Source organism: Nannobrachium achirus, assembly GCF_963921795.1.
Source record: "Nannobrachium achirus genome assembly, chromosome: 20".
NCBI classification, from domain to species: domain Eukaryota; kingdom Metazoa; phylum Chordata; class Actinopteri; order Myctophiformes; family Myctophidae; genus Nannobrachium; species Nannobrachium achirus.
This window is the reverse complement of record NC_137827.1, coordinates 12,846,704-12,862,385: the sequence shown is the minus strand read 5'-3', so window position 1 is coordinate 12,862,385 and position 15,682 is coordinate 12,846,704. Positions and strand designations below refer to the sequence as shown.

The window sequence follows — 15,682 nt, the reverse complement described above, 5'->3', positions numbered from 1 at the left end:
TTTCTTACTTTTTTTCCTAATGTAATTGTCTTGCTCATACTGCACAAATGCACATTGCATATACGTATTTGTTGTCCAAAGAGCTGTAAATAAACTCAACTGAACTGAACCTGAACGATGAAGTAAAGGGCAAAACATAAAAAGATGAAATATTGAAGTACAACAGTAAAAGGTTCCTGCCTGACAGTGATGAAAAACAACCTTGTGAAGGAATATCCAGTGTTCAAACGATCACAAAAGCTGAGATCTTGAATAAAAAGGTCAGTGAAAAGAAATGAAACACTGACTGACTCACTAACTTTAATCAATGTGCACACACGCGCACGCACACACATACACACACGCACGCGCACACGTGCACACACACGCACACACACACACACACACACACACACCTTGTTGAGGTAGCGTTCGTTCATGGCCTTGGCGATGTGGCGGATCTCACAGCGCTGGTCAGCCTCCCTCTTCTTCTCGTTGAGTTTCTCGGCCAGCGTCTCCAGCTCCGTCAGCGCCATCTGCAGGGGCAGCCGGTCAGCGTGGCCCACCGGCGTGTTCTTCAACATGTCCTGATGGTGGGAGGAAGCATGTAACACGTCACACACCTGTCTGTGAACCAGCTTTGTGTGGCCTTGTGGTTAGAGTGTCTGTCCTAAGAATTTGGACGCTGGTTTCGATCCCTGGCTGGGTCATACCAAAGATTATGAGAACGGGACCCAATGCCCTCAGCATCATGGGTTGAGTTGGGGGTAAATCCCTTTTTTATCCCACGATTTTGTCATCCATTTTTCACCCGGTGTCATTATCTAATGTAATCCGGGGCAATACACTCAATTTTTTTTTTTTATGCAAAAAACTCAAAAGACGTCAAAGACGTCATTGGCACTGAACGCATTTGAAAAAAAAAAACGTCAAGAGACGTCATTGGCACCGAATGAGTTAACCTCACAGGGGGGAGTCTCCCCCGGTTGGACGTAGCACGTGGAAGGAACACGTTATTCCAACCAGTTCCTTTCCCCTCCATCATTCACCCCAGCTCGGCTGGCAGTATAGAGACCAGGATTACTGCATGTTTTTTTGTTGAGGGTACCTACCCTAGGAGACACGGGGAGAACATGCAAACTCCACAAAGATAGGCCCTTTTTGCCAACCCCACCTAGGGTATGGGCACTGATGACTCAGAGGAGCGAACACGCCACCAGCGTCCCCAGCAGGAATCGAACCCAGGACCTTCTAGCTGTGAGGCGACATACTAGCATATTGTCCAGGCCGGGGGTGTACTTGTACAGTACATCAGGCTGCCTCACTCTACAGAAACAGGAGATAAGCTCCTGGCTGCCCTATTTTATGGAAGATGCTTCTGCACATTGATAGTTTGACCACTTCAAATGCACTAATCTTAAAATAATAGCCGAGAGTAGCCTGTCTACAGGCTCAATGTGTCACAGACGGATTGAGAGCCTGTAGATAGGCTACTTTCGTTGGGCAACATGCTTCCACAAAAGACTGTCTGGCTTCATTATGGAATCCGAAGGACTGACATCAGCTGTGGCGACTGAGAACTTGAATCCATTGGTACAGTATATCGTCGTTGTCGGGTGGAAATCTTGTATATCCAAAACCGTTTGTTTTGTATTTATCATTTAAAAAATGATTTAAACTAGTGAAAACAGCCGATCTACAAGCACACAACGCCTCGCACCGCTAGGTGTTGTGTGCTTGTAGATCAGCTGTTTTCACTACTTTTGTGTGGTGGCCTTGTATGATGAAGCAGGGCTTTACTTCGCGAAAAGATTTACAGATTTGAAACATGGAGATATGAGGTTTCTGCCTGACAGTGACGATATGCAGGGAGTGAGGAAGTTGATGCAGAGTGATGGAGTGAAGGAAGTTAACAAACTGCCTCGCTGATATTGTTGGTTTGTGTATTCTGGAGACTCTCTGTATCATCTTTATGTTGTGTTGTATATTGTTATAGCGCCATGTGTTTTTCTGTTGAACAGACTTTGACACGCTATATCCCTATGCGACAATAAAGACTGTTGATGATGATCCACTTTTCCCACATTTACGATGTTTATTAGCATTTTCACCACAGGATCTGTAGTTACGGTCGTGGTGGAAAAGCCTTTTATGGACTAGTAAAGTATTTTTACAGTCTGCAGGTGGGGAGAACACGGCACTTTAATGTTACACTCGTAGCACAAGTGTTGGAGTGCGTTTTGTTTTATTCAGCAACTCTAACGTGAATACTACAAGGTGACTGTAGGTTAGTCTGGGAATCAGAAGCTTGTAGATCTTACATTTTTGAAAAACTGTGAAAAAGTCTTTTGACCTATTTTGACCTAATTCAATAAATGTCAGGTTTCTGAAAAGCCTATGTTTCTATGTCAGTGGTGCTCAAACCTTTTCATGTCAAGGACCCCCAAAATGATATGTTTTGGCCACGGACCCCCATTTAAAAATATTTAGTTCCAGGGACCCCCAGAAACAAAATTTGAGTAACAAATGTTCGCTTTAAAAATACATAATATTCAACGAGTTGCAAAAAATTTCACAGCTTTTCAAAAATAGCAAATCTACAAGCTTGCAGCTTGTAGATTTCCCCTGTGGGATTGTAGATTTCCCCTGTGGGATCAGTAAAGGTCTTCCTTTAACATGACCATACAGTAAAATGCTGGTACAGTGTGTAGCGTCCAAATGTCTGAACTGCTTCCATCATTCTTGATTGGAACTTGAATCCATCTTATTCTGTATGTAGGCAGAAATCTAACAATGGGTTCTCAAATCTGCCGTGCTTTAGTTTGGAAGAGTCAGGGTAACCAACATGTCAGGGCAGATGAAGAGAAATTCCCCCCCCCATCTACATTTCAATGGAACACACAGGACTGGTATTATCGATGTGCATAGAGCACCCTCTGCTGGCAAATGTGTGTAACAAACTGTCTATTGCACTCAGCTATACAAGGTTCCTTCTACAGCAGTGGTTCCCAAACATTTTAGCTCATGACACAAAAGAGAGATTATACATAAACTAGTGAAAACTAGTGAAAACAGCAGATCTACAAGCTCACAACGCGTCGCTTTGCGCCGCGTTGTGAGCTTGTAGATCAGCTATTTTCACTACTTCTTAAGCTGCGTCCAAACCTGAATCTATTTCTTCTATTCTAGTCCCTTCTATCGCTTCACTTTGGTCGCGCAGGTCTGTGTTGGTAAAAAATCATGGCCCGTTGGAATCAAGACAAAACACCCGGAAAAAAGTCCCAACTCCAAACACCAAAAACATTTCTGTGTCTCCGGACAACATCAACAATGATTGGCTGTCAGGACGCGATGGGTGGAGTGGGGGTGAAGCGAAGGTCGCTTCAGTTGGATTTTTCCAAGTGGGGCGAAGATACGAGGCGACCGTTAGCGCCGCCCTGTTTGCGCCGCGCTCGGTCGCGTCGTCTCGTCTTTGAATTCATTTTGTATGTAATCGCGCCGCTCGAACCTTCCAGGTTTGAACCCAGCTTTAAACATTTGTGCTCTAATTTATGTAATTTCTTTGATATTTGTTTGATTTCATCATGAAATTACTGGAAAAAAATCTTTGAATTTTGTTTTTAAAAACATGAAAAACTAAAATATATTTTTAGAAAAATTCTGAAAGATGATAATTAAAAAACGAAATGTAGGAAAACTAAAACAAAGGGACCCATAAAAATGTGTCTGCGACACACTAACGGGTCCAGACCCACTGTTTGGGAACAAGACGTGTTCTACAGTACAATGTGTGAATGAGTCCAGAGTCCATCCTACCTGCAGCAGCAGAATGAACTGAGGGAACCTCTGGATGGGTTTCATCATGAGTCCGTACAGCGTCATGCGGTCCCCACTGGTCTCCTGACGTTGCTGAGGACACAGGACGGAAGTCAACTATAGCCATGGTAAGTTAACAAACCAAACAGGATCATATACCGTAGACTAGAGGCTAAGTGGAGACATGCATACCATGTATTATTAGAATAAGTACAATTTTATCGGAAACCCATCAGCTCCGGCTTAGAGGGACTCTATACTGTATGTCACTCCGGAGTAAGTCTGCTAAATGCTTAAATTGTAATTGTCATTGTATGTGCATAATACAAAAATCATTGCTGCTCATAAGCCTGCCTGAGGTTGGATGGTATGAACAACAATAATTAATGTATCTCTTATCGACAGCCTTATTTATTCACAATGACAATGAGGAAATTTGATCTTTTACCCACAGCAAATGTGATCTTCTTCTACATTCTCACAACGCCTCGCAACGCGAGTCGTTGTGAGCATGTAGATCTGCTATTTTCACAATTGAACCATGTTATAAAACATGTAATGCCTCAACTCTTAGTGCTCGTCAGGGTAGGGGGGGGGGGGGGGGGTCCCCAGTTAAAATATGATTATGTTGAGGGTCGTGGCCTGAAAAGGTTGAGAACCACTGTCCTAGCGTGTAACTGCTGTTGTGTGCTTCTGTCTCTGACCTTGAGGAAGTCCAGGAAGCCGGGTTTGGCTGCGCAGGTCTTCCTCACCACGGCCATGGCTGTGCTGAAGTTGTTCACATACTCACTGTATGCATCCAGAACCATGGACTTGGAGAACTGTTTAGTAACGCACGCATGCATGCACGCATGCACACAGACACAGACACAAACGCACACACACACAGGCACACAGAGAGAGAGAGAGATAGAGAGCAGATTAAATTCAAGATTCAACATCAGAGTAAAGTTTTAACCCATTAAAACCAGGAAAGCATTTAGATTTTTGCGTCGGCAATTAAAAAATAGCAGATATACAAACTTGCAGCAAGTCCTGCCGCACTGCAAGTTGTATGGGTCATTCCCAACGGACGCGATAAAGATAACGATAACAATAACGATATGTCGGCATTAACATCACTTAAGATGGCTTTATCGTTATGAGGGGGGGGGGGGGGGGGGGGGGACGACAACGACGACGACGCTGCCATCCACTTCAATTGAAAACGTTTTTTATCTTTATCTTTATTTAGTGGGAGAGGGCCTTAACATCTGCAATAGAGGGTATACGCATGCATAAAGTGAATGGCAAATGGAGTGGCAAAGTGAGTTTAACGTAGTTTAATGCAATCAGATAGGACTTTTCTGTTTGGATGTATGGGCTGTCAAGGCCAGAAAGTATACTTTTTTGCCACTCAGTAGGCGTTCCCGCATAACTTCGGGGTATGATGATGATGTCACGCTCTTTTTATCTTGGAAGTGTTCGAAACATCTTGAGTCATTCTGAATGAGAACCATGGATTTAGAAGGCATTTGTAGGATTGGCCTCAGGTCTTAATATTTTTGGGGATATTAATTCTACTGTTAGACTGATGATAGGCTCTTGGTTTACTTATGATCCTAGATTACTATTTCTATGCATCTCATGTTTTACCATGTGCTGTCCCTGCTTACTGTAAATCACTGCATTAAGAGCGTCAGCTAAATGCCTAAATTGTAAATGGGTTAATGATAGCTCAGATTTATACAGCACTTTTTCAAAGTACCCAAAGTCATTTTGCAGCAGTCAAACTCAACAGAAGCTTTGAGTGAGACATGCTGTGTTTTAGTTGAACGTTGTTGAACAGGACGATTAAAAACGTCCTGTACTTTGGGGACAGAATGACACAGAGGGCACACACACGGGCACACACACACGCACGCACGTACGTACGTACGTACGCACGCACGAACACGCGCACACGCACGCGCACGCACGCACGCACGCACGAACACACACACACAGGCAGGGACGTGCTGGGCCCCTGATTCAGCCTGGGAAAAAGAGTTGGAGAGGCCCTGGACCAGCCTGGAAAACAGCCGATCTACAAGCACACAACGCCTCGCACCGCGAGGCGTTGTGTGCTTGTAGATCTGCTGTTTTCACTATTTTTGTGCGGCCTTGTATGATGAAGCAGGGCTTTGCTTTGCGAAAAAATGTATAAATTTGAAACTTGAAGATACAAGGTTTCTGCCCGACAGTGACGATTTACTTTGTTGGCCGCCCAGCCCCCAAAATGGAACGAAGGCCGACATTTTATTTTTTATATTTTTTCCTAATGGCCAGCCTGGACCGGCCGGGAATGAACCGTCCGTTCGGGAGTTTTCCCGCTTTTCCCAATGGCCAGCACGTCCCTGCACACAGGATGGCAGAGGGCAGCGGGCAGACACACACACGCAGGACACCATACTGCGCTCACTGATGTCACGCCAAGGGTCGCGACCTTACATGCTGGTACAATAACAAGCAGCAGGAAATGAAGCTGCAGGCGGGACGGTCTGAGAGACAGTAGGAGGGAGGAGTACTTCCTATGAGACAGCAGAGTGCAGCGTTCTGTCTTAACGTGTGTGTGAGTGTGTGTGTGTGTGTGTGTGTGTGTGTGTGTGTGTGTGTGTGTAGCAGGGAATGTGAACGTCCTTGCACTGCATTTTGCCATCACAGAACAAGGAACACTTGAATAAGCTAGATCAGGGGTGCCCACACTTTGTTGTCTTGAGAACTTTTATAATTCAACAAGATCTACACACATCAAAACACTGCTGAAAATACGTCAAGAATTTACCCGAGGGGGTTTTAGAATAGCGATGTTGGCGACAAAAGCACCTATGGGAATGGGAAATAGGAAAATGTGCCTCGCACATTTTTATGTAACTTTGTAATGCTGCTGAGGTTTGCACGCAACACTCTTGAAAACAAAGCATTGCAGTAGGGTTTTGCCTACTTTAAAGATGGGGTGCCATGATTCCCCCATTATGAATATACTAGGGGGAAGATCTTTTTCCAAAAAAGTGTACAGAAAGAGTTAACATTAGGTTTTTATGTGGCCACACCCACCAGTTCATTAAGTATGCCTGGTTAGTCAGGTGGGTGGTGATCCAGCTGAAGTTAGCCACGCCCACAGTGTTGGGGAATGGTAAAAGAGGAGGGGATGATTATATGATGTCATTTTATCTGTGTTTTTGGCACTTTTGACCCACAAGGTGGCAGCCTCGTGGAAGAAACCCAAAATACAAAGGAATACATAATTGCTCATAACAACCACACAAAGGGGTATAATGAAATACTGTCAACCTCCTAGACACAAGAAAACCAGATCAAGTACAAAACTATGGCACCAACTCTTTAAAAGCCGTAAAGGGACTCAACAGGTCCTTCTTGATGTCAATCAATTAAGTCACCTTAATTCAAATGGAAGATGCCAAAAAGAGGAGGAGTTTAATGAATTTTGTTTGCACAGCCTTTGTGATCTACTGGTAGATCGCGATCCTACCTTTCGGGCACCCCTGAGCTATATGATTCACAGAGACCCTTTCAAAACAAACCCACTCTGCTCGTCAAAACGCTCAGCGCTCACCGATGCCACAAAGACGTCGCCGATCATCTCCAGGTTGTCCCACTCGCCCACGCGGCTGGCCAGGGCGATCTGGAAGAGGAAGTGGCACTGCAGGATCTCTCGGACGCGGTGGAAGGTGATCTTCAGCTTCCGGTCGCTCAGCAGCCGCGGCTCGATCTGGGACAGCGGCTTCTCGTAGTGCTGACAGGGACGAGACGGCGAGACGTGAGACGCAGGGGTCACCAATATGTCCGCGGCAAGACTTGGTCTTGTCTGTGGCAAATTCTGGATTTTCTTTTTACACACCATCATAAAGTTCTTATTTTGATCATAAGACCCGATTACTGGATATCAAGACTCCGAGTTTTCTTCAGAATATGTATGACACTTGATCATGATCTTAAATTACCATGACACTATATATGGCACATTATGAGTCCAACTAGTAGGCCTACTAGTGGTTCTGAAACGTTCTATTTGCAAGGACACCATTAACTCAGAGAGTGCACAAATGGAACCAAATGGACCCGTAAGGGTCCATTTGGTTCCATTTGTACACTCTCAGAGTTACAGGCCTGTTATGGTCATTCAGGGCTCTCTCTTTATGTGTTTATGGTAATATTGTTGTCTTCTCATTTTGTATGTCCGTGGCAAAATATGACATTTGAGAAGAATGGCCACCACAGGCCAACATAGCGATGACCTCTGGTGTGACGAGGAGGAACGTGTGTGAGGGCTTCACAGCATTACCTGATGAATACACATATGTATACTGTACCTCTAATATCCTCTTCAGGGCATCAAGGTAGTTCTTCTCACTCTCCAGTATGGAGCCCAGGATGCATCTCCTCACCAGCTGTCACGGAACAACACAGAACACCACTTCAGAAATGTCTTTGTGCTCACGGCGACGCGTTGTGGGCTGGTACTGTAGATCTGCTATTTTCAAATATTTTGTACTTTTACTTTTGGTACTTAAGCTACTTTTTGATGCCAATACTTTCATCATCCAACAACATCCGTGGTGTGTGGCTAACTTCAGCTGGGTCACCACCCACCTGACAACCAGGCATTATTAATGAACAGGTGGGTTTGGCCACATAAAAACATCATTTGAACACTTTCTGTACACTTTTTTGAAAAAATCTTTCTCCAATTATATACCTGATGATCGGTATCGGTATGCCAGTCTATGCCCATCCGATACTACGGAATTCATCACACAATGACAATTAATTTGCAGTCATATTTTGATTGCTTCAGTTGATGTTACACAAGTGTTTTACACTTTTGCTGTACTAAAATCGGGTTTCTGATCCGGTCGGGAGTGGAAATAACCTAACGTCATGTTGTAGTCATCAGTCGTCCGGAACCACTGACCAGGTAGGTGCCATGCACCTCCAAAATGATTCCCCTAGTTTAAAATGGGTTTAAATTAGTATCATCGTTTTGTTTGTTTTGGTATAATAATCGTTTTGGTATTTATTTTATTGGAACTCGTAGCTTGACTAGCGACAATAAACACATTGATTTGCATTATGTGGGGATCAATTTTTTTTCTAAACCCGATCACACGCTAATACTAGGCTTTCCTCCGAGGTGGAAAGGCTGGTGATGGGAGGTTAAGTAAGGGATAACAACTGGCTCCGCGGTGGTTCTCCAGAAATAACAATACCGACAGCCTGATCAGGCTGAAGGCATTTTTGAGAGCAACGTTTAGTTGTAAATGACGCTGTGTGTTTGTTTACATGGCTGACATGTTGGATACGGCACTAAATTCACACAGCGCAGCCGGGAGTGCAGAAGGTGTTCTGAGCCTTTTATTAGGCAGCGATCAGTTATAGAGCATCGCAGTTGAAGCCCCACCCCGTCCTCACTCTGGTGTTGGAAGCGTTTTCCCCATTCATTTCTTCCATAGATATTTCATAAAGTATTTATTTAAACGTTTTTAAGCCTTGGACAAAGCCACCTCGGCTGGAGAGGAATCATGACAATATTCACATTTTTTTGAATGCAAAGATTAATTCGAAAGCTGAAAAAAAGGGCAGGGTACAAGACTGTGTACATCATTATTTTTAAAATTGCGGAAACTACACTCCCAGAATGCATTGCGAATGACAGTCTTGTTTCCTGAAATATAGCCCTTAAATCACGCTCAGTTTAGTTATCCAGGCCAGCATATGGCCTGAAATGTAGTGATTGTCATCTCTGTGGACTCTCTTATCGTCATCTTTAACACAGTGCATCATATTTGTAAAAGAAAGTATTCGCTCACAGAGTTCTGCTGACGTGCAATAATCTGCCGGGCAGACAGGGGGCAGTAAGCTACTTCCGCGGTAACCGCAAGATATGTGAAAGAAGAAGAAGCTAGACCAATCACAGACGTCGTTTTTACGTTTAGCAGCATGGGAAATGCAGTTCTTCTCCGTGCGATCTTGATTAAAACGTGTTTTTACTAAAACTAGAGTGATTGCATACATACTCGGGGGTTCTACAGGAGCATATGGAACCATTTTACAACCACCAGCCTAGTGGTAAGTGTACATTGAATTGCTACGACTTTGTGGCTGATAATGAAAAACCCTATGGTAAATATGAATGGCCAGCTTGCTTCCTACACCTCACTGCGATGCTCTATAAAGCGGAGCGGTCATTATTCACCTATAATTCACCGCTTATTTTAGCGCTTGACCAATCAGAATCAAGCATTCAACTAAGTCGTGTAATAATCTGATGTATATAGTGAATGGTACCTGTTGCTGGGATAATCCCTCCGGGGCGGGCCCGAGCACTGGCTCCACATTAAAACAATCCACTTCAATGAAGAGCTCTGAGCCGTCGTCCTCAAAGCAGTCCGACTTCCTCTCTGGAGCCGTGGCCAGAAAGTAAAAAAAAAATGAACGAATAAACAACAACAGTCAAATAAAGCGTCATCATCCTTCAGTCAATCACATTTCACGTCTAACGATTGATTTTCAACATGATTTGGACCCGGCAATCGTGAAGTGAGCACAAACCTTGACATTCACTTAAAAATCAGTGGTGTGTTCTAGGTTTTCTCGGAGGGATACGATAATCATTCCCTGCACGGCATGTGTGTGCCGTGTGGTCGTGGAGATATGCCAGCACGTTTATGAAATGGTTTGTAGAGGGCTACGCTTTTCTTCAAAAACATTCTGCACGTCATACTATGCACAGTATATAGAGTAACACGGTAGAACACGCCACTGCTTAAAATAAACTATTAGGGAGGACTTAACCCATTCCCAGCAAACTTAAAATATGGATGTGCGCTAATAACGCCAGGAAATATTAATATTTTAATGTGATCAATTGTCTGAGTTTGAACAGAGAGATGATAAACAACCCCCAAAAACACCACCAGAGCGCGCCATCGTAACACTGTAAACATCACAGGTCTCCGTGTGAAGAGCCCCTCCCAGCCCCTCCTCTATGGGTTTTAAAATGGCTGCGGACCGGAGTACACAACGCGCTGTGGCAGATCGATTCGTGGCAGATCATTCACATTGACCTATCGTCCGGGCAAATGGTCGGATGCAGACGCCAGACCAAAAAATCGGAATGAAAATCCGACCTACTGAAGCGGCGTTATGGACAGTATGTTAGCAGGCTAACGGCTGGGAGCTGCCATCTTACACAGACAAGGACTGAATACCAGTGACGTCATCAGCTTATCCTTTTTTTTCCACGGTCTAAGCCAGTACAAGGTAGGGGGAACCGTTTGCGCCGCTAATACATCGAAGAAATTGCTAAAAAATTGCTTTTATATAAAAGTCGATCTGAGAGTCGATCGGCAGGGACGTCCATAATAACAATGTCGATTTAGGAGTCGATCGGCGCTAAGTGAGTTTGTTTTTTTGTTTGCTGTTGACCATCATACCGTGACAGAAGGACTTGGTCCTGATGTACGACCGGCCCTTCTTCACTGCAGCTTTGGTCTTCTCAAGTCCATCTTTGGTTCCTTCCTTAGCTGCTTTCACCAGCTTTTGCATCTTCCAGACAACATGAAAACACAAGTCATTCAATAAAAACAACAAGTAGGGTGTATTTGTTTTTCTTTTCTGTTTTTCTTTTCCGAAAGGTAGATTTAGTTTAGTAGGGTTTGACTGAAGCCTGAGCGATGTTAGGGGAGAGATGAAGACAGATGTCAGATCATATAAAAATACAGAACCACCACAGCAGAATATTGACAGGAAAAAATGACCTGTTGGTTGTGTGTGAGGGATAAATGCAGTATAATGAGGTTAATTATGGCGGCTACTATAGTGCTATACTGTGCTATACGTAAACGCATATGAGTTAATAGTGTCTCAGTCAGTGTACTTCATGTACTTGATGGGTGTAATTAAACACTAACAGTGGTGGAAAGTACGGTAAGCTAAGTATATTTTTCTCAAGCACTGTACTCGAGTAACAGTTTTGAGGCACTTTTACTTTATATATTTAAAAATGTATTCTTATATTTCACTACATCTCAAAAACCAATATTGTACTTTTCACTCAACTATGGTTACCAGTTAGTTATTAATTCCAATACAGTAATATGTTGTGAAATGGATCATACTGCATTCTGCGAGTGTACTTTAATGGCAACACCTTTGAACTTTAATAACTTTTTTTCTTCTTTTTGTATTAACTGTATTACTCACACAGTGGAGACTTGAGTTCAATACATTTTTTTTGTATTTCTCACATTCCTAAGAAAAATAATTGATTCTAGTACATTTCTGGATGGGGACCCACATACATTTGGGTCCCAAATGGGGGTACATTTATTGTAATCAGATTATTGTCTTAGGAATGTGACAAAACCCCAAAAAATATCATTGAACTCAAGTCTCCATGGTGTGAGTAATCAATAGGAAAAAGGTCATTTTGGGGGTGAACTACTCCTTTAACTCCTTTAATTTGGAATACAGGACGTGTAACAAGTACTACTTTTGACCACTTCTTCCACCACTGCACTGTAAAACAAGGCCAACAGTTCATGAACTCCCACTTGCTTAAACAATGACAAGGAGCGATGAAGGCAGATGAATTATTATACACAGACCCGCCACCGTCACACCGCCACCAGCAGCCAATGACATCACAGGAGGACAACGCCCAGAGTGGGGTTAGCTAGGTCGACAGCAAAGGGCGGGAGGGGGGGGGGACTACTTTGTCTAGCGCAGGGAGACGGAGGGCGGGTGGGGTGGGAAGGGCCGAGCGGCAGGCAGGCGAGTTTTACCTTCTGCTCGTGTTTCTGTTTAAGCTGCTGCAGTTCTACTGTTCCCACTGTATTTGCCATAAGATCTTTCATCTTTTTCTCATAGTGTTCTTTCAAGCGTGTCAGATCTTGAGAGAGCTAAACAGAAGCACACAGCATGCGTTAACGTTGATGGGAGCCTCGTCCGTCTGCGTTATCAACGAGTCTAGAGCCTCGGTCATATGCTCGGTTGCGTGCCCGTGTCATGCTCAGTAAATCAGCAGATCTACAAGCTCGCCAGCCCCTCACACATGTGACGTGCTGTTAGCTTGTGTATCTGCTATTTACGGCATACAACACCAGCCTGCGACTATGTATGAATCGGGCTTAGCCTTAACATTCTACTGCTTAATTTATACTTGTTTTACGTCGTATCGTATGATGGTGTCGCGCTCTAAGAATAGCCAATCTACAACAAGCTCAGTTATTTCTGGTGACACCATTGTACTACGACAAAGTATAAAATTGGACTTGAGACAGTTTCGTCTCGTTGCAAATCTTTGGTCTGAACTAGGCTTATACCAAGTCTAACCTTACCTTAGGTTTGCGACGAGACAAGTTGAAACGTCTAAAACCCATCAAAATCCTGGTGGATCTTGACTTCTACCTGTAACTACAATTTGTAACCACACAGGGGTCCCAAGGGTATGAGTTCGCTACAGGTGGAAAGTTGAACTACGCGACCGCAGTGGTAGGCTGAGACATAAGTGTACTTCTGCAATAAAGCGAGAAGAGGTGTTCCGAACGGCGACTCAGCCCGCGCCAATACCTACTGTATATATGATAAGGACACTCCTATACTGTATATGATAAGGACACTTCTATAACATACACCTCTATTGATTGTGTGGTGAGCGTGATCTTCAGCCAGCCAAGCAATCCTTGCCTTGAATAATATTTGTTTTAAAAAGCTTCTGTGGATATTGACAGGGGGAGCTAAAAACCAAATGTGAGACACTGAAACGAGTTTTGAAAGAGAAATGTGGTTTGCAACATTCTAAACCGGACAGTCCACATCGAGTCAACGAGCATTTGCAGTTTCCATAGCAGCTGTATCATCACAGTCCCTCCGGGCTATGGGATATAAACAGCAGACAGCATCTAAACAGCATCCCTAAAACTGGACAGTGACAGTCCACGTAAGGCGATCAGTGGAGTGTAGACTATGTTGTATTATCTTATATATAAAAATATTATATAGCTATACGCTCTCCCTTATCCTTTCCCTTGTTTGCTCGCTCAATTTTTCTCTCTGCCTCTCTCTCAAAGGCCTGTGGGTGCTGTAAAAAAACAACGGACCCACCACGCATGACTAGACTGTGTGTGTGTGCCTTTGTGTGTGTACCGGTATGTGTGTCATTGTTGCTTCTCAGGCAGAAACCTTGTATCTCCATATTGAATTGTTTTTGTAATTAGATATCACTATTTCTGAATTTGTTTATCTTCCGGAAAAGTAACATATTTTTGGTTTCAGCATCAATATACATATCGTCGTTGTCGGGTGGAAACCTTGTATGTCCAAAACCGTTTGTTTTGTATATATCATTTTGAAAACGATTTAAAATAGTGAAAATAGACGCTCTACAAGCACACAACGCCTCGCAACGCGAGGTGTTGTGTGCTTGTAGATCGACTATTCTCACTAGTTTTGTGGGACAGTCTTGAATGATGAAGCAGGGTTTTACTTTACGAAAACACGTACAAATTTCAAAAGGTTTCTGCCCAACATGAAATCGATGTTATCCTAGAGAAAGTACTATGTTCTATCCGTCTGTCTTTCAATGTTATATGAGATACATAAAGTGTGGTTCCTGTGGAAATAAGCCGTAGAGCTTTCTAGGATCTCCTTTTAGTTGACCTTTTAGTCAAAAAAAGTGACGAAATGGTCAGTGCATCTTTGAACAGACCAGTTATGGTCGTCAAATCAGTAACGGGGAAACAAATAATTTGCTCAAACATGGAGAGTTAAGTGTTAATTAAGACTTCTTTCTGCAGACTAGAACTTTGATGTTAACAGCGATAGGACATCATCACTCACTAGAAAGAAAACACAAACCATTTGCTGTAAAATTGTGAGTGTTAATTTCTGTCTGAGAGCGTACAGAGGACCTGAAAGGGTACATATCAACTTTTTTACAGTTCTTCTTGTCTTATATCTAGAGCTGCAAATATCAATATCCTGTCTCTCTTGTGTTTTTTGTTTTGTTTACCCCCCCTCTCCCAGATGTGTGCAGTAATATTTACCCCCCTCTTCTCCAGATGTGTGCAGTAATATTTACCCTCCTCTTCTCCAGATGTGTGCAGTAATATTTACCCCCCTCTTCTCCAGATGTGTGCAGTAATATTTACCCTCCTCTTCTCCAGATGTGTGCAGTAATATTGACATAGCGCTGACCAGTGGTGTAAAGTATCGATATGTACTCAAGTCTGTTTTGAATATTTTGTACTTGAGTATTTCCCAATTTTTGGCTCTACATACGTGGGTCTTCCTCTGGGGTTTGCCCCTCATGAAAGCGTGGGGCATGTGTTTAATGGAGGGTGTTGTTGGCTCTACATACGTGGGTCTTCCTCTGGGGTTTGCCCCTCATGAAGGCCTGGGGCATGTGTTTAATGGTACATACGTGGGTCTTCCTCTGGGGTTTGCCCCTCATGAAGGCGTGGGGCATGCCGTTCTCGGCGCGGCCCTCGCCGTCGCTGGCCTCGTCGTAGCTCTCGAACTCGCTGGAGCTCCAGCCGCTCTCGCAGCCGCCCTCGTCGCCCAGCTCCACGTCGTCGTAGATCATCTCATCTGGCTCTGCGCGGTTATGACACGCAGGGACGATTTACAATATTATCGTGACAATCAGAATATCCCCAACATCCATTATCCTGGGGCGGAACATTTGCCAAAGAAATCTAGATCTTCTAGAGAATTCCAAATATCTACAAGCTCATAACGCGTCACAACGCGAGATTAAGGTCGAGAGTGAAAAAAGTATGTATCAAGTGCGTTATTTCCAGGTCCGTTTTATCAATAATATAGAGGGTTTAAGTGGTACCGGATA

The 15,682-nt window shown here is 43.6% G+C and overlaps 1 protein-coding gene across 1 annotated transcript in view; it reads right to left on the bottom strand.

Annotated features, from left to right (window-relative positions):
• Nucleotides 1–15,682, bottom strand: part of arhgef10 (Rho guanine nucleotide exchange factor (GEF) 10) — a gene marked incomplete at its 3' end in the record, with an annotated part of 237,513 nt that overhangs the window by 64,112 nt on the left and 157,719 nt on the right. The window contains exons 9-17 of the mRNA XM_080750837.1: nucleotides 15,260–15,432; nucleotides 12,621–12,737; nucleotides 11,271–11,382; nucleotides 10,123–10,235; nucleotides 8,148–8,225; nucleotides 7,391–7,570; nucleotides 4,500–4,616; nucleotides 3,796–3,888; nucleotides 396–566 (exon numbers count right to left, since the gene is read on the bottom strand). Coding sequence (XP_080606963.1) covers nucleotides 396–566; nucleotides 3,796–3,888; nucleotides 4,500–4,616; nucleotides 7,391–7,570; nucleotides 8,148–8,225; nucleotides 10,123–10,235; nucleotides 11,271–11,382; nucleotides 12,621–12,737; nucleotides 15,260–15,432 — 1,154 coding nt within the window. The remainder of the gene's footprint in view (nucleotides 1–395; nucleotides 567–3,795; nucleotides 3,889–4,499; nucleotides 4,617–7,390; nucleotides 7,571–8,147; nucleotides 8,226–10,122; nucleotides 10,236–11,270; nucleotides 11,383–12,620; nucleotides 12,738–15,259; nucleotides 15,433–15,682) is intronic.